The 26,476-nt window shown below is 41.8% G+C and overlaps 1 protein-coding gene across 1 annotated transcript in view; it reads left to right on the forward strand.

Moving 5' to 3' along the window:
- Nucleotides 1–5,530: 5,530 nt before the first annotated feature.
- Nucleotides 5,531–26,476, forward strand: part of LOC124805633 (zinc finger protein 768-like) — a 110,824-nt gene continuing 89,878 nt past the window's right edge. The window contains exon 1 of the mRNA XM_047266200.1: nt 5,531–5,701. Coding sequence (XP_047122156.1) covers nt 5,531–5,701 — 171 coding nt within the window. The remainder of the gene's footprint in view (nt 5,702–26,476) is intronic.

Consider the following 26,476-nt stretch of genomic DNA (forward strand, 5'->3'; position numbering starts at 1 on the left):
CCTAGAACCGCAAGACCACCGCGGCCGGCTATTATGATTTTAGTGAATAGGCTATTACAGTCCGATGCAGTTCTACGAGATGTATCCTTAGACACCTCATTTGTTGCAGTCGCATAATGCGTTGCCAAGATATTTATACATTTATATATTTACAGTTCAGTAATTATTTATAACATTTAACTTACAATAATTAATAACTGATGCGGATATCGAAGGTGCGTCTTCATACGCTTAATCGTCCATCTTTTCTGTTTCGAATGAGACTATGAGCTCTTCAGAGACACAAGAGGTTCAATATTTATTAAGTTTGGTGTAAGCTTTAATTTTGCACTGGACGCGAAAAGCGGCCATGAGAAACGAGCAACCGTTGTGCTCCCCAATGAAAGCGCTTTCCCGGTAACGTGGTCACCTCAGCGGCCGGTGGAAGTCCAGAAACAACCCCATCTGTAGAGCATGGGGTGAAACTGGTCCTCCACGTGATCCTGTCAAACTGATTTCAGTTGTCGACCCGTATATGATCCGACCTTGGCCGGCGCCTGTGCTTTCGCGGCCGCGTGTTAGTGATTAAATAAAGCGTCTCTTCCCTTTACAATAGGCTGTCGTGTTACAAGGGCCAGCCGGAGTGGCCGAGCGGTTCTTGGCGCTACAGTCTGGAACCGCGCGACCGCTACGGTCGCAGGTTCGAATCCTGCCTCGGGCATGGATGTGTGTGATGTCCTTAGGTTAGTTAGGTTTAAGTAGTTCTAAGTTCTAGGGGACTGATGACCTCAGAAGTTAAGTCCCATAGTGCTCAGAGCCATTTGAACCATTTTTTTTCGTGTTACAAGGAAAACATTATCCCTCAGACAACTGAGAACATTCACGATTAGTGTTAATTTGATCTCTTTGTTTTTATTATGCGACAAATAACGCAACTGGCTGGAATGTCTGTAATTTTTATATTTAGAGAATTTCGCAATTAAGGACGGCTTTCTTTTAGTAAACGCTCCTGCATCATTCCTAGTTAAGTTTTGAATATTTTGTTGTGTGTTGATTGCACATTGCACCTTACGCCACACGAAGCCACAGATCGTTTGTGGCAAGCAAAAAAAAAATTGTTGTAAGTAGTTTATTTTTTCTATAGTTCCTGCGTCTGATGGTATCTATTTGCTTTCGAGAACGTCAGTATACCAGACACAAAACAAAAGGCCGAGCATGGTGTAAATTACCTTTATTTCAGGGCTGATCTCGCCTTGCGTTCATCTGAGGAAACAGTTCGTAGTCGGAATTATCAAGTATTGTGCTAAGCAAGCAGATTAATTTACAGTGAACACTGTAGGTAATCTCAAACAGTTATTTTTCTTCTGAGTAAATTAGTATTTTATTTTGTGAACATTTCAAGTCAGAAATTGCACTTCACGTCACTCAATTTCATAGTGTACTTCAGTATTGAGTTTCAGTTAAACATGTTTCACTGAATACACACTTAATTACTTTTGGCTTTTATGTATATTAGTTTTCATTATTTCACTAAGTTTAAAGTTTTGTTTAGCGACACTGTTGACATGCGCTACACAGGGCCAACCGAAAGTCAGTATTGCTCAGCAATTGAATACGAGATCTGAGGCACACGTGACACGAGGAGAAAGTTTTTGAAAAAAGAATATTCAGTACTGTCATTTATCAATAAATTTTTATAGAAAGCTTACACAGTAACTGCAGTGTTTCCTTATTTACGATACATTTACATGTAGTACGATACTGCACTTACTATTCTGGGCGAGGTGAAAATGGAGCAAAAAATAGGAAGTTTTACTTGAAAAAAGACGTACTGCTGTTCACATCTTCGCAACGAACGTACTTGTACAAGAACAGCAATAACGCTGATTTGTGTATAGTGCATAGCTAAACAACATTTGCTTGATGCTCTTGCTATACTGGTGCGCAAAACGTAAGGACGAGAGTGTCTCTGCCAAGTAACATAGCTTGACAAAACATAGACCATACGTAGCATTGCTACAGTCGTGCTACAGCTACAGTATAGTACCGAAGGTAAAAAAGAAATACGCAGTGAGACGACCGGGAATAATACTTTTATTGACACTATTATTCAAAGACAATAATTACTCTGCTTTTACTGTAATTTATGAAGTTTCCCTGGACATTACAAATTGCAGCACATGGTTCTTAATAGGGTGTGTGATCACCACTGACGCAAATGCATACTCCGCTACATGCTCCCATACTGGCAAGAAGGTTGGTAAGAAGTTCTTGAAACTTTCTATGTCTCCACCGGTGTTGTTGATAACTGCTGGATGGCCGTTGGTGCACGCGAACATGCTGCAATATGTCTTCCCAGTGCATCCCATATATATGGTCGGTGGGCGAACGGGCAGATCACTTCGTTAGCAGAGTATCCTTTTCCTCCCAGAGCTCCTGTGCTTTTCGATACGGTCAGGCATTGCCATCCATAGAAATGAAGTTAGGGTCGGCTGCACCCCTCAAAAGGCGCTCATGGGGAAGGAGTACAGTGTCAGAACAACGTCAACAGGTGACTGTACCGTGTTCAAAGATTAGGAGATTAGTATGCCCATGCAACATCACACCTCTCCAAACCGTTAACAACTGGACCATCAAATCGACCAGTTCGACAACATTCCTGGGTGCATTACATCTTCCCACCTCTCGCCATGTGAGGTTAAGTCCGGAGTCACTACTCAGACGTCCAGAATCACTACTCAGACTGAATCTGCTCTCATCCGAGAGGAATACGCGATCTCATTCGTCATTGGTCCAATCCCTACGCCATTGGCCATCGCAAACGGTGCTGCCAATGTGTGGGTCTCAACATAACGGACTTGTAGTCGGACAAAGACACCACCCGTATGTTGTCGCTCTGGAGCGTGAGATTGCGTGCCTTGCAGTCCTTTCAAATTTGGTTGCTTCAATCGCTGTGTGACATGGGTTACCTCCTGCCTGTTGCACAACGTAACGGTCATCTACTGGTGGTCGACCACCTCCTCCCCTTCAGGTAGCAGCCCCTGTGGTTCTGAGTGCTCACCATGCACGTAAAACAATGCCGTTAGCAAGACCAAACTCTTGGGCTACACTCGTCACACTTCGTTCTTCTCACAGTTTACTGATAAACCTTCACCATGTGAAGTCATCGAGATCTTGCATCCTGGCATTCTTGTAATGAAGAATACCACCAACCTCCACTGTGCGCCGCAATTGCTGTCTGATTGGCACTCGCTGTCTCTTCCCGTTTCTTCAGCTGCCTCGTGTTTCGGGTCCAGCCCCATTTGGCGCTATACTGATGCTGAGCTCATGCCATGTGGCGTCCAACTTTCTGTGCTCGATTGGAAGACCCGTGGCAACATGCTCCCGCACTTTCATTCATTTTTACCGAGTAGTTAATTGGTTCATGTACGGCAGTGCACGGTATCAATATCTTGAAAAAAAAAAAACGACCGCGAAACTGCAGTTTTTAAGGAGTCAAATCTCGGGTTCTCTGGGTAACACAGCTTTGGAACGCCCTTGCCCTAACGACGATTTGTACCCTTATCAGAAGAATGAGCATACTGTAGCTATACTACAGTGTAGGTTCGAAGTTGCCATGGCAAACTGATCATATCGCTTGGCTCTTTTGCATTAAGTTTGGGGGCTTAAAAAATCTGTCGCTGAGAAAACTCAGAAAAACCATGATTTTTTGGTACGAAAAGTACCAGTTCTGGGGATATCCACTTCTATAATTTCTGTTCACGATAAACGGTCGAAATTTTTACCATATACTCTTAAGACGATTTCTCGAGGAACTTAAACTTTTTTCGATGTAGTTATGTGTTACCGCGATCCAGATGTTATCGTACTTATGCAAGGAAAGTATGCACGTAATATCCGATCGTAAATATAGTTATAAGTGACTTAACGAACACATGGCAAGGGTTCTGGTGCCATCGCAAGGGTTCTGATGTCACCGAACTATGATTTAGACACCATTTTTTCACCGATAAACTTTATGACGTGTTGTCTCTAAAAAACAGGCACTTTACTGCAAGCTCCATTCCAGTAGTACACTATTACCCAATTCGATAGGTTACAGATTCCGCAAAAATTGCGATTTATTTTTGTCTGAATATCATTTGAAGAAACATCATCACTTATGAGGAACGGCTACTTTCTCTTGTTGAGAGGTTTAATTTTGCTTTTTTTTTTTTTATTAAAATACATTATAAATGGCGCAAACTTACCTTGCAATACCTATTGCGACAGAACCGTGAAACAGAGTGTGTTATTAAAATGCAACAGGCGTCTATGGTGATCAATAGCTTACGGAAAACGTTGTTTCGTTTTGTTGTAAAGTAAGGTAAGAAATTTCGCGTTTAATTTCATACTATCATAGTTGTCTAAGACTCTCAAAAAATTGTAGTATTGGATTAAAAAAATAAAAAAAAGCCATAGCTTCCGCTGTATCGCCGTTGATAAGAAAGTTCCCTATGTTAACCATATAGCAAAATACTCTCGTCTTTGCATGCTACCACTTGCCAAAATCTCATGTCGATATCTCGAACGGTTCAGGAGATGTGCGTTATTGTATGAATATTTCAGTCCCGTGCACTTGCGGTCGGAAGTGATCACGCAAATTGCATTTTCTCGTGATTGGAGACAGGTAGAGATCTCCTCTCAAGTCTAAAGAAAATTTCAATATCTTATCAAAGTTTTATTCACAGCAACATATGGTGTAATATGCACCAAACGCAAAATCATAGCGATGCATATTTGTCATTGCAAACATTTTCGAATTCCGCGCAGAATCGTTCTTAGAAGCTGCGAAAATTAATTGTTGTTACCGATTAGTTTATGTAAAATCGTGTGAGACTACAGAGCTAATGAGAGGCGCGTAACGTTCTACGTGTACTGGCACTGCTGCATCTTGACTAGCGGGATAACCAGCGTTCTTTGTGTGCGTCCGTAAGCGAGTGTAACAGCACTCGACAGCACGGCGAGTCGGCACGCAGACTACCGGCTTTCTTTCTGTTCTCACACTAACACAGCTAAAAGAAAGCACACACACCGATTTCCCAAACGAGAATTGTTGCCCTTCGCCGTGAACCCTTATTAAATCTTTCCTGGACTGCTCCCATTACCATTTTCATTCTCTGTCCTGTGTGTTGTCGTTCGTACACGCACACACTTGTCACCGCGCTTCCTCAATACTGTAGCAATGACCGCTGACATCTGCCAGCGCTACAGATTAAAACTCGAGTGCTACTGCGACTTCGGAAACATGTAAATGTGAATTCTAATATTTGATTCCAAAGACTGATAAGAAGTAACATAGATACCATCTGCATAATAAAATTTGGTACAAAACGGGGTAACAGCGGGAACTTCTCGCCCACCCCATATGTCGTCGGCAAGTCTTACACAGCAGTGTACTTTACTTCTGGAAAATATGCTATTGGGATTGGTGAAGATAGATGGGACAGCCTGTATGAAATCTACAGATACCCATAGCAATCATTAAGGCTTGTGTGTGCTTGGGCTGCAGATGTCAGGTGACCGGCTGCTGGTGCGCTGGGAGCGGCACGAGTGCGGCGTGCTGCGAAACCTGCGGCAGCTGCTGGCCGCCGAGGCGTTCGTCGACGTCACGCTGTGCTGCCAGGGGCGCCGGCTGCGTGCGCACCGCCTTCTCCTCTCCGCCTGCAGCCCCTACCTGCAGGTAGGTCGCCGCACTCACCAAATGCCTTCAGCTGAATACCTTCCGAACTGCGGGGAAAGAATTACTCACGATCACTACTTCCCAAATTGTGTTAATCACAGGCGGTTATAATTAAACTGCAGCTATTCACAGAGGTCCGGTGTCGGCTGTAAATATCGTATGGCAGCGATACTCCTAATCCGTCGATGCCGAACCGATTTATGCTGAAAAAAAATTAGTTTCCAATTTGGCCACCAGGTGCAAATCTGGCGCTGTGAATGCGAAGAAGACATATAGCAATATTCTTATATTTAATGAAATACTAAAAGGAAGAGGGAAACAAATGAGAAAAGAATAATGTTGATTTTATTATTAACCGCCACTTACACAATTTGTTCAATATCAGCAGAGACGTCGACCAAATGTTGTACAACGCCAGATTTGCACCTGGTGGCCAAAATAATAATTAATTCTTTTACAGCGTAAATCGGTTCCACATTAACGCATTAGCTTATTTACTATGTTTTGCTACCATACGATAATCACAGTCTACACTGGATTCCTGTGAGTAGCTGTTCTTTACCACCCAGTATGATTGCATGTATGTGTTACTGACTCTCCCAGGCGAAAATAATTAGCAAAATTGATGACTGCAGCTTAGTCAAGACAATTTTCTAAATGTTATGTATAAACTAATTACGTTTACAATTCGAAGTGAAGTTTATCGGAAACATCATCCAACAACACTACAGAGCATCGAAATTGCAGGCGCCGGCCCCTGTATATATAGCTATATACAGTGTGATTCCGTGATGACATTACAAAATTTCAGGGATGGAGAAAGATAAATGCATCAATTTGAGGTAAGGAACACTGGTAAAATCGTTCGACAGTGGAATACATGTACCGGTACTGCTTGGTAGATTAAAGGGTAGACAACTGTCACAGGTGGTAGCATGGACCAAAACAAGAAAAAGATCTACAGTATACGTGGGCTCTAAAAGACATACGTGAGAAGCTATGAGTACTTGTTTATTCTCGCTACTGTGAAACACATCTTTTCTAGTGAAAAAGTCATGATATTATGTTTGTGGGGAGCTCAACTGCACAGTCATCGCCGGCCGCGGTGGCCGAGCGGTTCTAAGCGCTTCAGTCCGGAACCGCGCGACTGCTACTGTCGCAGGTTCGAATCCTGCCTCGGGCATGGATGTGTGTGATGTCCTTAGGTTAGTTAGGTTTAAGTAGTTCTAAGTTCTAGGGGACTGATGACCTCAGATGTTAAGTCCCATAGTGCTCAGAGCCATTTGAACCATTTTTTTGCACAGTCATCAGTGCCCGTACAAAGTCCCAATTTTCACACAGTCCAATTTTTTCACATTCCAATCTAACCACTATCATGAATGATGATGATGATGATGATGAAATGATAAGGACAGCCCAAACACCCAGTCCCTGGGCACAGAAAAATCCCCAGCTCAGCCGGGAATCGAATTCAGGACCCTTTGAACCAGAGATAGTAACGCTAGCCACTACACCACGAGCTGCAGACTGTATTGAACAAGTGCTCATAGCTCTTAACGTAGGAATTTTAGAGTCCATGTATACTGGACTTTTTTTCTTTTTTCGTCCATTCTGCAAGCTTTGACAGTTGTCCACTCTACAATCTTAGCAACAACAGTAACAGTACATGTTATCCACTGTCAAGGATATCAGAATGGTTTTCTCTTATAAGTCTCCACTTCTTTATTTCTAGTACATGGATCCTTACCTCAAACTGATACATCTTCTCCACCATACTAGAAAGCTTGTTACATCATCACGGAATCACCTTGTATATGCATACATTTACAAGCGCCACCACCTATAACTCTGATGCTCTGTAGCGTCGTTGGATGACGTTTCCGGGAAAAGGTTTCTATCCTTATTTTGTTCCTCAAGACACCCCTCTGCATTCCCTCGAAGTTTGTCGTTGTAATGTTTAAACAACTTATATACATACACTGTCCAGTCACATTAATATGAGAGCCAGTCAAAGCCTTAAATAACCAAATTTTGGTGCACAGGATGAGCCGTAAAAGTGTTAAGACTCTGGAAGTTACCAAAAGAGATGTGGGGCCATGCCGACTCCAGTACCGTGGCCAACAACGCTAAGTTTCTCTGTTGAAAATCCATGGCGTTAACACACAGATGGAGATGGTCCCACAGATTCTCGGTTGGTTTTAAATCAGGGAGTTAGGCGGCCATGGGAGTACAGAAAGACATCCTGGTTCTCTTCGAAAAATGCACGTGCACTACGAGCTGTGTGACCCGTTGCATTGTTCTGCTTGTAAATGCCATCATGCCAAGGAAAAGCAAACTACATGTAGGGGTGGACATGGTCCCCAAGGAAAGATGCATACTCGTATTCATCCATTGTGCCTCCCAGAATGACGAGATCATCCAGGGAATGCCACGAAATCATTCTCCAGACCATAACGCTCCCTCCTCCGGTCTGGACCCTTCCGTCGACTATTGCAGGGTGTTTACTTTCCAAGGTTTCACGCCGATTGGGCATAAAACGTGATTCCTCTGAAAAGGCAACCTTTCGCGACTCAATGGCGTCCAGTTGCTGTATTGGCGTGCAAATTCGTGCCATCGTCGCCGGTGAACAGCAGTCAGCATGGGTGCACGAACCAGGCGCCTGTTGCAGAGGCCCATAAACAGCAACATTCGCTGAACAATCGTTGAGAAGACGCTATTGGTAGACCTTGGTTCATCTGAGCGTCTAGTTCCTCAGCAACTGCACATTCATTCATCCGAAAACATTTCCACAGCAGCCCTTCCCCCCGTCGTCTATGATCCATGGTGTACCATAGTTGCCTTATTGACAGTTTTGTATAGGTCAATATTGCCATGAGTGGTGTACTTTAACCATGCCGGCATGCGAACAGTTTACAAACTTTGCCGTTTCGGAAATGCTTCTACCCCTCGCCTGAAAGTCAATGATCATGCCCATTAGGACGTCAGGTGAATCTCTCGGTTTCCGCGTTATAATAACGACTGCACTTTTTGCACACCCCCAACCCTCCACTGCTAGAGCTGCCACTTGCCGTCTGTAAGTGGTTATTGCACTGATGTCGAATATAGGTGGGTAATCACGTTAATGTGACTGGACTGCATAGATAAATCATGCAGACGGAACAGCCGATACATATACTGCCTAAAGAAAACGTCGGAGATGATGGAAAAACCGTCAGTTTGAAGTATAAATCACAATCGGAAGACCGTAGTTTCGTAGTAAGAAAGCCAGGCGAAGGAAACGAGTTAAACGTTAATTGTATGCTGTTGAAATTCACAAAACCGTGAGGTAAGATTTACTCGAATATTAGTTTTGCAGTTTTTAAGTGCCCGATTAGGCCAGTGGCATAACAGTAGCCCAGTCAGTAAGACCAAAAGAGGTCAAATGTTTTACTTTATTTTTACATGATCAGGCCCGATGGACTGCTCGCTGATACAATTTTTCTTCTCCATAGGCTTCTATCCATTGCTGCTGTCTCTCATCCATCCACATCTATCGCTGACCATCACGGGTCTTTGTGGTGCCCATGTCTCCACCTCTTGCTTGGCCTTCCCTGAGTCTCTTCCCTGTGCGGATGATATCCAGGACCTTCCTTGGCCACGAGTCATGTTCATCAGAGTCAGATGTCCAGTCCACAGAAAGCATTTGCTTCTGATTATTCCTGCTATATCGATATCTTTGAACAGTTAATCTTGCTCATGGCTGTGTCTGATCCTTTATTTACCGAGTCCGCATCTCGTGCTCGTGCGGTAGCGTTCTCGGTTCCCACGCCCGGGTTCCCGGGTTCGATTCCCGACGGGGTCAAGGATTTTCTCTTCCTCGTGATGACTGGGTGTTGTGTGATGTCCTTAGGTTAGTTAGGTTTAAGTAGTTCTAAGTTCTAGGGGACTGATGACCATAGATGTTAAGTCCCATAGTGCTCAGAGCCATTTGAATCTATTTACCGATGTTTGGGTCTAACACCAGACCACAGATCTTCTGCAGTACTTTTCTCTCAAATACAAGAAGTTTGTGAAAGTCCTGCTTTTGGACAATCCATACCTCGCGGGCTGAGGCGCCTTGCCACGGTTCGCGCGGCTCCCCCCGTCTGATGTTCGAGTCTTCCCTTGGGCATGGGTGCGTGTGTTGTCCTTAGCATAAGTTAGTTTCAGTTAGTTTATGTAGTGTGTAATCCTAGGGTCCGATGATCTCAGCAGTTTGGTCCCATGGGAACTTACCACCAACTTCCAAATTTTTTTCCATACCTCGCAGCATATACTACCACAGGATGGATCAAGGATTTATATAACTGAATCTTGAAGCGTCTAGAGAGACATTTTGACTGAAACAGTTGTTTTAAGCTGCAGAAGGCTCGGTTTTATGCCTGGATCGTGGTGCTTATCTCTATTTCGTAGGACAAGAACTCTATGTTATGGCTCCCAGGTATTTAAATTTGCAGACTCTCTTGTAGGACCGGTCTTCGACCCGCAGTGACTGTAGTTTTCCATTATCTTGACATTGTTGATGAGTCATAACGAAGTAATATGTCTTGTCTTTGTTCGTCAGTAATCCAAATTTGCTGACAGCAATGTCAAATGCCTTGGCCGTTTGTTGTAATTCATCTTCCGAGATTCTTAGTAAGCGGATATCATCTGCGGAGGCTAGATATGCCTTGTTCTTCCCTTCAACTTGGAGCCCTACGAATTTCTCTTTAAAAGTCTCACATATGAACTTCTCACGAGCAAAACTGAACCATTTCATTCCTTAGATCCATCATAATTTCAAATCCATCTGTTACTCGGTTTTCCATCTTTACCTGTTTCAATCAGGCTGATATTCACCAATGTGGCATCCCAAACTCAGGCTGAGCAAACGATTTTACTGAAACTACTTGGTAAATAATTTTGATTTTTACTTTACTCAGAGTTTCATATATCAGCCGTATAATGAAGCGCCCAACATTTCGCCAAGAGTCATAATTATTGTGATATTTAACACCGAAAACACTGAAAACTCGCAATTTCAGAACGTTGCAAAGAAAGATAGGGGTCGCTTTTGTTGCATATTACGTCATATATTACAGTGTATGAAGTTTAGCTAACATGTTGAATTTTTCTTTAGACTTGAAGAAGGCCTCTGTCATGCATCTCGAGAACACTGATCTTATGAAGTGCGCTGATTTGCGAACGTCTGTCTCAGCGATAATGTCAGAACGAAGTGCTCATAACATCCCTGATATCGGTTTGAGATATCAAAGAGAGATTTTGGCAAATGATAGTACACAAAGAGAAGAGTATTTGATATTTCTTTCTTTCAATGAAACAACATAATTTTTAAGAGCTATTGATACCGGGTGAAACGAGATTCACTGTGGGTTTTGCAACAACATAAGTGAAAAAATTACACGTGTATTTTTATGCCGACGATGTGCTTTTTCATGCGATATTGACCTGATTTGTCGTCAGTGCTTCAAACAATAAACCACTTTTTCAGGATTCTGTTGCAACTGCATCTGCACTAGTATGTTAGTGAGATGACATTAGGTAAACCCCACTAAATTTTGACAAAATAAGACAATTTTAACAAGGCAACAAGAGAAATATAGATGTTACACAAAATTCGCTACTGATGACCCTTCTCTGAAAGTAAAGAAAACGTTATCAGGACAGTCGAAAATAAATCGCAGCTCTGCTGCATATTCAGCGCAATTCTGTAACCTAGTGTTTTAAGTAATGAACAGCTGATACTGAAAGTTATAAAAGTATTTTCTTTCTACACCTCGATAATCTGAAATACACTTAAAAAACTCACAGTGCTGACACTTCACGAAAGAAAGTTGTCTACGAATGTCAAGGATAGAAAACACCTTTCCAGTTCAGACGGCCGAACCTACCCTTCGGGGTCTCCCAACTGCTCATGCCATGCAACTTTACATTACTAAGTGAAGGCATAGACGATTTTGGTTTTTCAACTGACATTCAGTAAGATTAAAACCTCTTATGATTTTTCTATATCAGTTGGCAAAATATTTCTTTCAAAATGTAACCTGTCTTAGTTTTACTTCCCGACTTTTGTTTAAATGTTGCAGTGAATCAGTGTGTTCTCCTCATGAAACTTTATTGTGTAAATTTCATACACTTGTTCAGTACAATCCAATTCTCATAATTTAGAGGACTCTCTGATTTATAGCTTTTAAGAATTTTTTAAAAAGGAGGATTGGGCACTATAGCTGTTTGTCACTTCTTGATTGAAATGCTACGAGTTTCGGTCAAACAATGGGCTTTCTACAGTAATTAAAAAGACAGTAACATAGGTTTAAATATGATCATTTATGTCAAAAGCATCATTTTCCATTTACTTTAGCTCAATTATAAAATGCAGGAAAGGAACACATTGTCAGAGAGATGCACACTGCCAGGATGAAGGCTGTTGTCTACAACAGTACTCAGTAACTGCAAGAACGGTGGTTTTGTAAGCGGTGAAATACACATGCTTAGGAATCTTCCAACAAATTTCACTGTGATGTCTGCCTCCAGCACTGGTACTCCTACACGGGCATTCGGCATTAAAATGCTGTGGACTGAGACTCTTATAAACTTATTGATTGTGGCTAATTGCCTTGACTCATCATCAGTCGTCCACCCAAATGCTCTTAATATACTATTCTTTTGTGTTAAGGGGTAGCTACCAGACATGATAACAGCACTGATTATAAGCACACTGGTCTCTTTCGCCTTGTCTGATTCCTGCGTCATACAGACGATGTTACTTTATCCATCATCCCCGTTATTTTCTTCAGGCAATATTTGTGCTGTCCTTTCTGTCTACATTATTTATCCATTACGTTATACAGTCCGTTATGTTTTTTTTTTTTAAATTAAATGATTTACTTCTAAGTCTATACTTATTTCTGAAATTATTTTCCTTCCTCTTGCTGCTAGCTATGGTGCTACTCCTGAAAGTTTCATTCGTTTGGCCTAAAACATAATTTCTGTTTTGCGGAACCCACATTTCACTTCCATATAAAGATCGGGATACACAAAATTTTTAACGAATCATCATAGTTCCTGTTTTTTACATTTTAAAACCAGATCGTCTTCCTATATTTAAGTACAGTTCCCCTTTGGAATATAACACGTGCCTTATGAATTTAAATATATTTATTAGGTCTGGAAGTTGCTACAAGGAAGTATTTTGTGCCATGGAGAAGCGTACGTTTGAAGAAGAGTTGAACAAAGTATTTTTCTCTTCAACATATGTCTCGCGAAAGAACCACGAAAAGAATTAGAGAAATTGGAGCTCATGCGGAAGTTTATCGATAATCGTTCTTCCCACGCACCATGTACGAATGGAATAGAGGATGGGGAAACGACAATGGTACTACACATACTGCACGGGGACTTGTGGATATACAGAGTGTGAATGACAATTGTTTACGACGTACCACAGTGGTGTAGAGGAAGACGAGAGGAGCAATTGGATGTAAGACACTTGTGGTCTATCAGGTCGGCAAAACTACTCACAAATCGCCTACAAAATCCATGTATAAGCTACAGTGGCTGCACGTCATGCAAAATTTTCAATATTCTCTCGCTCTCTTTGTGCAAACTATTAGTCTTAGAGAAAGCATGAACGGAACCTTTTTGTAGAAAATTCGTCATCATCATCATCATCATCATTTACGACTGATTATGCCTTTCAGCGTTCAGTCTGGAGCATAGCCCCCTTATAAAATTCCTCCATGATCCCCTATTCGGTGCTAACATTGGTGCCTCTTCTGATGTTAAACCTATTACTTCAAAATCATTCTGAACCGAATCCAGGTACCTTCTCCTTGGTCTGCCCCGACTCCTCCTACCCTCTACTGCTGAACCCATGAGTCTCTTGGGTAACCTTGCTTCTCCCACGCGTGTAACATGACCCCACCATCTAAGCCTGTTCGCCCTGACTGCTACATCTATAGAGTTCATTCCCAGTTTTTCTTTGATTTCCTCATTTTGGACACCCTTCTGGCATTGTTCCCATCTATTAGTACCTGCAATCATCCTAGCTACTTTCATATCCGTAACCTCAACCTTATTGATAAGGTAATCTGAATCCACCCAGCTTTCGCTCCCATACAACAAAGTTGGTCGAAAGATTGAACGGTGCACAGATAACTTAGTCTTGGTACTGACTTCCTTCTTGCAGAAGAGAGTAGATCGTAGCTGAGCGCTCACTGCATTAGCTTTGCTACACCTCGCTTCCAGTTCTTTCACTATGTTGCCATCCTGTGAGAATATGCATCCTAAGTACTTGAAACCGTCCACCTGTTCTAACTTTGTTCCTCCTATTTGGCACTCAGTCCGTTTATATTTCCTTCCCACTGACATTACTTTCGTTTTGGAGATGCTAATCTTCATACCATGGTCCTTACATTTCTGATCTAGCTCTGAAATATTACTTTGCAAACTTTCAGTCGAATCTGCCATCACAACTAAGTCATTCGCATATGCAAGACTGCTTATTTTGTGTTCACATATCTTAATCTCACCCAGCCGGTCTATTGTTTTCAACATATGATCCATAAATAATATGAACAACAGTGGAGACAGGTTGCAGCCTTGTCTTACCCCTGAAACTACTCTGAACCATGATCTCAATTTACCGTCAACTCTAACTGCTGCCTGACTATCCATGTAAAGACCTTTAATTGCTTGCAAAAGTTTGCCTCCTATTCCATAATCTCGTAGAACAGACAATAACTTCCTCTTAGGAACCCGGTCATATGCCTTTTCTAGATCTATAAAGCATAGATACAATTCCCTGTTCCACTCATAACACTTCTCCATTATTTGCCGTAAGCTAAAGATCTGGTCCTGACAACCTCTAACAGGCCTAAACCCACACTGATTTTCATCCAATTTGTCCTCAACTAATACTCGCACTTTCCTTTCAACAATACCTGAGAAGATTTTACCAACAACACTGATTAAAGAGATACCTCTGTAGTTGCTACAATCTTTTCTGTTTTCATGTTTAAAGATTGGTGTGATTACTGCTTTAGTCCAGTTTGATGGAACCTGTCCCGACTCCCACGCCATTTCAATTATCCTGTGTAGCCAATTAAGACCTGACATTCCACTGTATTTGATGAGTTCCGACTTAATTTCATCCACCCCAGCTGCTTTATTGCACTGCAATCTGTTGACCTGGTTCTCCACTTCCTCAAATGTGATCCTATTTCCATCATCATTCCTATCCCATTCTACCTCGAAATCTGAAACATTACTGATCGTATTTTCACCTACATTGAGCATCTCTTCAAAATATTCGCTCCGTCTGCCCAAGGCATCCACCGGATTCACCAGCAGTTTTCCTGACCTGTCCAAAATACTTGTCATTTCCTTCTTACCTCCCTTTCGAAGACTGCTAATTACACTCCAGAATGGTTTTCTAGCAGCTTCAATGTAATTTAATTTTGTACTGGGATATGTTTTCGCTGGAGGTTGCTGTTTTCGTGATATTAAAGAAAATTACAAAAGTGGTCCTCAAACGCACACCCGACCCTACACTCACCCTCGTCGATCCGGATTTTTAGTAGGTTGTTCATGATACACGTACCACCGTACAAAAATTTGAAGGCTACACATTATTTCCCATATTCGACCTTTTTCCAAGGAAAGACAAAGACTACAAGAAACGATAATGGTGTTATATTCATTAGTTTCGCCATATCAATGGCTTTGTCCATCTCCAGCACGAACTTCAAGTATATACACTAAGTACAAAGTATATACATAAGGGGAACCGGGAGTCACCAGAAGCGAGGACAATAAACCATATAGACCACATGGCCATAGATATAAGACCTAAAAGGCGGACTCACATGTTGCCAAGGTTGTTTCAACAACGCAGCAGAAGTTTCGCTAGGAAGTCCTTACTCATCCTCCATACAGTCTCGCTCTCTCCCCACGAAATTTCATATTTCTGGAGCCCCGAAGGAAGACATTTCTGTTCATCTATTTGCTTCGGACGAAAAGGTGCACGCCTGGGTAGGCAATTGCATACATTTTTCCATGAAGGCGTTGACCGTCTTGTCTCCTAGGAGGATAAATATATGACGGTTGGAACTTAAATAGTGGCAGCTATTTATTCACAACCGATACAAAAGAGTTACATATTTGCACCTGCCACTGTCCTCCAAAGAAGTCACCAGCGTTGTGTAGAACCCGTTGCCAGCGAGGTGGAAGGCGTAGTATACCGTTAGCAGAGCCTGTTCTGTTGATGGTGCGAATGGAGCGGTGTACTGCCTGTCGAATCTCTGGAACAGTTCTGAAGCGAATGCCACAAAGTGGTTCCTTCATCTTCTGAATCAAATCGAAGTCATAAGGTCTTAAGTCGTATTACTGTTCGTTTTTGGAGCATCACCTGCGACCAGCTTTGCCAAATAAGCGTCGACACTTTCTGGCCAACCCACCTATCATTTTGCACGACAATGTACGGGCGCATACAGCGCAAGCTGTGGCTGCTCTGTTCGGTCGATGGGACTGGGAAGTACTGTACCATCCACCATACTCCCGGGCCTTAAGTCCTTGTGACTAGCAGGTCTCCTCAGGCGTTCTGCAAGCGCCTATGAATATCAGCGATGCGCTGGTTTTCCGCCGAGAGAAACTCTGCTTGGAACGCACCTCGATTACAGAGGCTATTTTGGAGGATACGTGCTGCGCCGCCACCTATCTATCGGAATTACATGAAACTGTAGGGGTTGAAGTGGGAATTTTCCACGATGTCCCACAAGAAAGCCCACTTTTTTTTCAGTCAAAACTGGCAAAGAAATTAATGTTGCATTAATTATTGAACCTTCCCCACTCCCTCCCCCCCCCCCCCCCCCCGTACATCATTTTTAATCTTTACGATGTGTCTACAGCTTTTAGGAATTTTAATGTGGTTCACAGTGTTTAGTGCTATCAAAATAAATTGGACATGATCCTGAAAGGTCGAATATTCGTACATGTACTTTTTGGCAACATTCTTCATCAGTTCCCTATCATTTCTCACCAGTAACTTGTCTAGTACAATCTGCCGTTGTGGATGTGTCAACGCATGTCCGCAATTGCTAATGTTAAGTCTAGAAAAAAAATACTGGTTTGTCTCTGAATTATGTTTGTGTCTATAGTAAAGCAGACGGAAAGGACGAAGGTGTTCGTTCAAAATTTAGACTTGATGGATAATGAGTAAGACTTGATTGACAGTGCTAGAACTTAAGCAACGACAAGATCGCAGAGAGAGGAAGAGATCGAAAATGCCACTTCATATGCTGATACGCAAAAGTTAAGCAAGTCTCTTTATTCTTTCTGTTGGAAGACGCATCCTCGACATTGAAAATTTCTACTGCCCCCAATCAACCATCATATTTTTAAATATCCGAAGCGATCAGTGCATTCAAGACTTGTACAGTAATATGTGACACACACTCAGATTGGCAGTAATTTAGAGAGAGTTTCACTTGACAGTTAATGACACTTTATTGCTTGAAAAGTGTTTGTGCGAATTTTAGGCTTTAAAGGAGACGGCTCTCCTTCCAGCTGAAATGAAGTTGGCCACTGATCGAACTTGTCTCACGAGATCTGGGCGTCTGTGGGAGAGTGGTCGGTTCAGTTCTGCCAAGTTACACGTTAGCTGCTCTACGTCTCTTCTTGATTGCTCCCAGTCCTTTACAGTATCTGCATTTATCTACAAGAGTTACGGACACCTCTCATTAGATCTGACTAATCTGTACACTCAGACATATATCGCAGATGAAAGCACGCTAATGAAGTAGGCTGGAAATGACTGCGGAGTGGGAGGGATGGCACACATTAAGTGCCTCATTTATCTCGGCCTGATCGCGTCTTTTGCTTGTTTCATTTATTGCCTGCGTCGAAAACGTTGAAACTTGAAATTACTTCAGCTCTCATTCCTGCATATATCTCACACACCGTCATGAACTAATGGTAGAAGAGCACTCCCACCCGAAATGGGAATATGTGGTTCCCGTAATATCTCGTTAAATCAGAAAAGCCTCACCGCGGTAGCACGAGCGCCAATTTATTTCCTCCCGTATACTGTTAATACTCCCTTCGCAAAGTACTGGCCTTTCACAGGATAATATCACTTAGCTTAGCGTTCTTGCTTTGGTATCATGAAATCCAATATTCGTTACATTCGGACGACGGTCGATGGAATGTTCGAATATGTTTATCTTGTTTCTGTTTTCGCAGTCCATTATCTTGACCAAATGAAACAGGAGACGATTATAGATATTCAGGATAGGATGATGCTCGTGGGCTACTGACGAATCTAACTATATTTGTTAACAAATAACCAAAAAAAGGCTCTGAGCACTATGGGACTTAACTTCTGAGGTCATCAGTCCCCTAGAACTTAGAATTACTTAAACCTAACTAACCTAAGGACATCATACACATCCATGCCCGAGGCAGGATTCGAACCTGCGACCGTAGCAGTCGCGCGGTTCCAGACTGTAGCGCCTAGAACCCCTCGGCCATCCCAGCCGGCAACAAATAACCAGTTGAGTATATGTAAGAAAGGTAGCGGTGACTGTAACGGAGCAGTCAGAGTTTACTATGTAAACAGTTTTCCAAGTAAGGAATATTGACCGTAGGCTAATCGGACACAAAACGTCGTGTTATAACAAAAAATTTCAAACACACGTGGTACAAGTGCCGTATTTCCACGTGTGTATTTTTGGAATTAAATAACTCAGTGGAATCATATGAGATAGGCAAGGTCGACAGAGGTGTGGCTAATGATTATAATAAGAACTAGCAGCAGAGCATTTATGTAAACAAGTAACTTAACATGACTACAGAACAGTGAGTGCTTTCCCTCTCCCTCTCCCTCTCTCTCTCTCTCTCTCTCTCTCTCTCCCTCCCTCCCTCCCCCTCCCCCTCCCCCTCCCCTCTCCCCTCCCTCCCTCCCTCCTTCCCCACACCCCGCCCTACTATGCACACTGAGCGTAATGCCAGGGTATCCGATAGTGCAAATAGAACACATGCAATGCTCGTTTCTTTAACACAACAACACTTAAGAGTACGGTATGCTGATGCAGGATAAGCAGATCCAATGCTCATTGTTTCGACAAAATAATAAGTAAGTTATGCTTGCAGTAGGCCACTACGCACAAGGACAAGGTCGACACAGTGAAGAGAGCGGATTGGGAATAGAACTTGTTATATTTGTTTCTGATGGGTAGCCTAACCAGGACAAGTTAAAAGGCCTAGAAATCTAAGTCAAAAGTTATATTAACAGTTACTTATTTGTTATAATGACTGACATAAATCACAATGAGATGAACAAAATTAAAAAATGACACAGTGGGAGGTACCAGAAACTGTGGAATTTGTAAGACTCTACTTCGCTACTAGTTTCGACGTTGTGTCAACGCCATCTTCAGGCTCGTACACTTTGATAAAATCAGTTGTGTGTGGCAAAGTCTAGCAGTCCGCGGTGAGACCAACACGTGCACCACATGGATGGTGGGCAGTAACTAGAAGAAGAACAAGAAGAAGACTTATCTGGGCAGCTCGCGTAATGAAAGTCAATGTTACAACACGAAGCCACAAATACAAGCAAAACAAGCAACAAAAGTTGAGTGGCAAGGTAAGCAAGTAACGAGATACACAGAATGTGGATTGCGCTATCGCAGTTGCGCTACTTACAGTCCCTTAAGCCTGCCGCTGTTGCCGAGCGGTTCTAAGCGCTTCAGTCCGGAACCTCGCTGCTGCTACGGCCCCACGTTCGAATCTTGCCTCGGGCATGGATGTGTGTGATGTCCTTAGGTTAATTAAGTTTAAGTAATTCTAAGTGTGCCCGCCCGGTTGGCCGTGCGGTCTAACCCACAGCTTTCCGGGCGGGAAGGAGCACCTGGTACCCGGAACGAATCCGCCCGGCGGATTTGTGTCGAGGTCCGGTGAACCGGCCAGTCTGTGGATGGTTTTTAGGCTGTTTTCCATCTGCCTCGGCGAATGTGGACTGGTTCCCCTTATTCTGCCTTAGTTACACTATGTCGGCGATTGCTGCTCTACCACCCAAACATAGGGGCTACACTCGTCTGGTGTGAGACGTTCCCTGGGGTGTCCCCCCTGGATTCGGTGTGGGGTGGCGGACGAGTGTAGTGGACTGCGGTAGTCGTCGTGGGGTTGTGGACCACTGCGGCTGCGGCGGGGACGGAGCCTCTCCGTCGTTTCTAGGTCCCCGGTTAAAATACAATGCAATGCAATACAAATTCCAAGTCTAGGGGACTGATGACCTCAGATATTAAGTCCTATAGTGCTTAGACGGTAATACACCGTGGTCTGGGGGTAGCATCTTTGATTCATAATCAAAACGTCTTCGGTCCCGTGTTCGATCGCCGCCACTGCCTAAATTTTGATAAATAATCAGCATTGGCCGCCGAAGACTTCCGGCATAAGAAGTCAGCCTCATTCTGCCAACGGCCTTGTCAAAGAGGGCGGAGGAACGGATAGAGGTTCAGGGCACTCTCTTGCCCTAGGGGTGGGAAATTGCCCCTAAAGGCGGAAGAATCAGCAATGATCAACGACATGAGGATGCAGAAGGCAATGGAAACCACTGCATTAAAGACACGTAACGTGTATCCACAGGACATGTGGCCTGTAATTGAAGAAGTGTCATGATGATCTCTCCATTGGCAAAAGATTCCGGAATAGTCCCCCATTCGGATCTCCGGGAGGGGACTGCCAAGGGGGAGGTTACCATGAGAAAAAGATTGAATAATCAACGAAAGGATAACGTTCTACGAGTCGGGGCGTGGAATGTCAGAAGCTTGAACGTAGTAGGGAAACTAGAAAATCTGAAAAGGGAAATGCAAAGGCTCAATCTAGATATAGTAGGGGTCAGTGAAGTGAAGTGGAAGGAAGACAAGGATTTCTGGTCAGATGAGTATCGGGTAATATCAACAGCAGAAGAAAATGGTATAACATGTGCAGGATTCGTTATGAATAGGAAGGTAGGGCAGAGGGTGTGTTACTGTGAACAGTTCAGTGACCGGGTTGTTCTAATCAGAATCGACAGCAGACCAACATCGACAACGATAGTTCAGGTATACATGCCGACGTCGCAAGCTGAAGATGAACAGATAGAGAAAGTGTATGAGGATATTGAAAGGGTAATGCAGTATGTAAAGGGGGACGAAAATCTAATAGTCATGGGCGACTGGAATGCAGTTGTAGGGGAAGGAGTAGAAGAAAAGGTTACAGGAGAATATGGGCTTGGGACAAGGAATGAAAGAGGAGAAAGACTAATTGAGTTCTGTAACAAGTTTCAGCTAGTAATAGCGAATACCCTGTTCAAGAATCACAAGAGGAGGAGGTACACTTGCAAAAGGCCGAGAGATACGGGAAGATTTCAATTAGATTACATTATGGTCAGACAGAGATTCCGAAATCAGATACTGGATTGTAAGGCGTACCCAGGAGCAGATATAGACTCAGATCACAATATAGTAGTGATGAAGAGTAGGCTGAAGTTCAAGACATTAGTCAGGAAGAATCAATACGCAAAGAAGTGGGATACGGAAGTACTAAGGAATGACGAGGTACGTTTGAAGTTCTTTAACGCTATAGATATAGCAATAAGGAATAGCGCAGTAGGCAGTACAGTTGAAGAGGAATGGACATCTCTAAAAAGGGCCATCACAGAAGTTGGGAAGGAAAACATAGGTACAAAGAAGGTAGTTGCGAAGAAACCGTGGATAACAGAAGAAATACTTTGGTTGATTGATGAAAGGAGGAAGTACAAACATGTTCCGGGAAAATCAGGAATACAGAAATACAAGTCCCTGAGGAATGAAATAAATAGGAAGTGCAGGAAAGCTAAGACGAAATGGCTACAGGAAAAATGTGAAGACATTGTGGGGCGGCGGATAAAAGTTTGTAGAAAAATAACTGTAGACTGTAGAAACATTTCCCGGCCGATGCACCATATGTGGGGCGGCGGATGAGTTTGTAATAATAATTAAATCTATTGCTGTATAAACGCTTGCGTGTAGAATCAGTTTCTAGCTTTTAGAATGTTGTTATTGCTGTCTTTTGCCGTTCTCAACACTGGCTCTCTATTTACTCCGTGACCCCCAGAAAGTGATTTAATAAAACTTGGAGCCAGTAAATAGATATCCTAGTGCCCACTTTACCTGAGAATGTTCTTATAGCTGCAGCTTATAGCTCTGAGGAATTAGGAGATTGTCCGGGATTTCTAATCAAAAACGGTTTTCCAAAATAGTTGAGTATATTCTGAAATTCACTAATAAAAACCACAAGTATCCCTACAACCTAACTAACAGAACAGTTCAGAGTCTAATGCGCTGATGCAACTATAAATGTCCGAATCAAATGTTAAAAAGAATGCTCGCCAAAATTTGATGAAAATATTTCATCAAACGCCACGCTAAATATTTGGTAGAATGACTGTCCCGCGACGGCACGTGAAAATACGACAAAACGCAAACTGAAGCTAGATAATGAAAATCATTCCAGAATTAACACTTCACATAAAATGTTTTCATGGTTCCGCATATCTCTAGTAACTTAATACGGCACCCGAGGCTGTTTGTAGCAGATACACTGATGCGACGCGACTACCGACACAGATGGCGTGTCATTCAGCGTCTGGAGAGAACTGGGGCCTTGCTTCCTCGCGCAGTGTTCTTATATATAAAGCCGCGGTGCGGACGGCTGAGGGAACGCCTGATTAAATCCACTCTCCCGACTAGCCGCTGGGCTAGTAACGCACCACTTCAAGTTACATAATAATTTATAGCTTCTTTTGCTTATGGCCGATGAAGCTCTTAATTTAAACGTGCATTCAGCACGCAGGTAAGTATTGATAATAAAATTTTGACGTGGCTAAGTTAAATACTTTAGGCGAGAGAATTAATTAAATTACACTGCACGCAGCAGATGAGCTCTGAACTGTCCCTTTTTAGATCCGCTATCGCTATAATTTTATAGGTATTCAAAAGAAACTTTACACATCTTCATAATCATAGCGGACCTCCAACCTATTTAAATCTAAACATCCTAGCCTTATTTACTAGCCTATTTAATCTATCTTGCTTCCTTCAGTTTTGATACGAAAACCACAAAATCATGAATTTCTACTAAAATCTTAATTTGTGAAATCCAAAGTACTATTTTTATTAAATCATTATGAAAGATGAATCTAAATATAAATTTTGAAGTCTCTAGCTCTGTTCTGTTGCGCCAATGATTTTTTCACAAAAACGTCCAAATCTCGGAAATGGCTGAAGTTATCGAACTGATATTTAACACACATTAATTTAGTATTATTTCTGACATGCTAGAAAAGTTTTAGTTCATTTGCTTGATTTTTAAGATATTGCGCAACATTTATGACGTCAGAGCTAGTTACAGCAGACTGGCTGGCACACAACGGAAACTGATGTGAATTTACTACAGCGTGAGTAGGCTGCTTCCCTACATCACCCTCTACTTAAATTTTTTGTTTATGAATGTTAATGAATAAAAAAAAATTTAATTACAAAAAAGGGAAGCAAGAGTACAGTTTAACTTCCTATGAAAAATCAAAATTGAAATATAAACCTGTAGAAACATTAAAGAAAACTTATTACCTACATTAATTATTTAAATTGTAGGCATGCTCACTGCCTTTTTAAACAATGTCATTACTCAAAATTTTAAGCAAAGTCAACGAAATATTTTGGCATACATATTGCCTTAGACAAACAAACACATAGAAATTGAAAAATTATAAAAATCTTAACTACATTAAATACATTTTTACATACACAAATTCAAAGAAAATAACATGATACATAAAGAGATGATTATCTCTTAGCAGTCTTTTCTAAACCTGAAAGAAAGGTTCACAAATAATTTTTACACACGTAGTTGTAGCCGCTTTGGCTGGCGTCCTACACTTCCATTCACAAGGGTAGAGAAGGGGAAGTTGCTATGGTGTGCGTCCTTCACGTTCTCTCTAAATTACATGGGGGGAAGGGGAGGGGTCACTGTGAGTTGTGTCCAAGTCACTCCACGCTTTCACGCAGCTACCAGGCTGCCATTATCTGGTTTGTCCTGTAGAACAAACAAAAAGAGTGCCTCAGACTCTGTTCACTTAATATCTAAGGGTGGGTCACAAAGAAATGGGGATATATACATTTTATCCTTCAATATTTTGCTGGAACAAAGTTAACAGAACTTTTTTCAGTATTACTCTTACGGTTACTTAACTGCCATAAAATCGTTAAACAAATGGCTCAAAACGCCTTTAGTCATGTATTAGAGAAAATTTATGCTCCTAAGGCATACAATCATAAATCATATTTAATCTGAATTTATTATTTCTGGGCCGGAACACTGAACCAATGCTCGGTACATTCCTGACAAATCTGCATTTTATTTACTTAACTGACTCATCTTTGATTACTTTATTCTTAGAGATAGTATGAGTATGATTAGTGGTTGTTTTCTCAGCATCCATGTACATGTGAGTAACTTTTGGTAATAGTACAGTCGTGAGTGTTCAAAACACACTACGTTTAGTTGACTACTAAATCCACTTATTGGTCCTCTGCTGTTGCCAGTTCCACATCTGCAATTAGGTACTTACTTACTTTGAAGTGTATTTATGCGGAGCTAAAATAATGTTTCACGTCTGTCATTATGTACTTACTTACTTTGCTAGTGTATGTACTTATTTAACACTCACTCTATTAGTATTTAAAGCATAGGATAGCACATTTATTTCATATTCATAGTGTATTGCAGCTGATTAGTTTGCTCACGTGGCAATCCATTTCCACTCGATCGGACGCTGAAACCTCAGGTAGTCTCTCTCAGACCTACCACTAAACTGCATCAAATAATTATGGACGAGCGTAATGCTAAATTCCTTAAACCTATAGGACACCATGAGCTGCTCTGTCTCATGTAACATAAGGGTACCTATGGTCGCATTCACGCCTCCAACTCATAACCTCAATACGTGTAGTTGTATCCTGTCACACACTACACTAAAATAATGGCCAGCTCCAACCTTATAAATACTTCAGGGACGTGTCCTTCACGTCTCAACCACAAACACTGCTCAATTCTATTACACTGCCTTTCCTTGCTACACCAGGTGAGTTTAATCTTACAACTTATCTGCATATTTTTCATAACACTAAGCAATCTCTTTCTTACTATTTATTAGTTAGCTCTAATGCATACACTAGGTTTCACTACCACTTCAGATCTTGCTTGTACATGAATTCATATATCGTTTTAAATTACTGTTGGTGGACCATTCCAATAAAACAACACTTTGTACTTACTATATTACCATCGTACTATACATAATTGTTACTCAAATACATTTGTATCTTAATTACGTCATACTTCTCTATTGTTTGTCACTATTAGGTTTGTCACATTAGGTATTTTTCTTCACTAATCGGTAGATAGAATGGTTACATAACTCAAGGCTTGATAGTTATGACAGAAAATTTTCATGTCTGGAAAGAAGAGGTCGAAATTTTTGTGGACAGAAAAGAGGAAGAATGAGTGAGACCTGAAATGGGAAAGAAGATCTCACACAGCTGGGACTGCACAGTTGCCACACTGTGTAGAGGTTAAAGAACAACCTCCTCCCTACAGCATTCATTGGTTTAATGCTGTAAAGAAGAGTTAGAAATTTTAGGTGGATAGAAAAGATGAAGAGTGAGTGAGACCTGAAATGGAAAGAAGATCTCACACAGCTGGGACTGCACAGCTGCCACACTGTGTAGAGGTTACAGAACAACCTCCTCCCTACAGCATTCATTGGTTTAAAGCTGTATTGACAACCATACCGGAAAATTTAATGTATGAAAGAAGAGGTCGAAATTTTTGAGGACAGGAAAGAGGAAGAATGAGTGAGATCTGAAATGGGAAAGAAGATCTCACACAGCTGGGACTGCACAGCTGCCACACTGTGTAGAGGTTAAAGAACAACCTCCTCCCTACAGCATTCATTAGCTTATTATTGACGTGATAATCATACCGGAAAATTTTGTGTTGGAAAGTAGAGGTCGAAATTTTTGGGGATAGGAAAGATGAAGATTGAGTGAGACCTGAAATGGGAAAGAAGATCTCACACAGCTGGGACTGCACAGCTGCCACACTGTGTAGAGGTTACAGAACAACCTCCTCCCTACAGCATTCAGTGGCTACCTATGAATCTGCCAGGTCGATCTGAAAATACTTTATGATGCCTTTTTAGAACCTGTCTCAATTCTTCCTTTTGATTGTCTGAAATCTTATCGATTTCCTGCAATTTAGCTTCTATTTTATCTAAAATAATTGCTTTTTCTTCTTCTTCTGTGTTTAGCTTACTTGTACCAAGATTAACATCCTCGTCCCAATACCTCCTATTTTTCAGCATTCGTATAGGCAGCTCCCAAGTTTCATGATCAGTTACTACATGTTTATCACTAAAAGGTACTATAATTACTCCGGTTATTGGCAAGACCATTTTTAACTGGCTTCTTTCAAAATCAACAACACTCTGATATTTCGACAAGAAATCTATGCCAATTAAAACCTCAATACTGAGATTGTTTACAATTAAACATGGATGATCAATTAAATTACCATTAACGTTAAAGGGTAGTAAAGCTTCTTGCTTTACCGTTTTTGAAACCTTGTCAGTAGCACCAATTATTCTTAGTCCTGATACCCTCATTACTGTAAGCTTGT

Source organism: Schistocerca piceifrons, chromosome 7, assembly GCF_021461385.2.
Source record: "Schistocerca piceifrons isolate TAMUIC-IGC-003096 chromosome 7, iqSchPice1.1, whole genome shotgun sequence".
NCBI lineage: Eukaryota > Metazoa > Arthropoda > Insecta > Orthoptera > Acrididae > Schistocerca > Schistocerca piceifrons.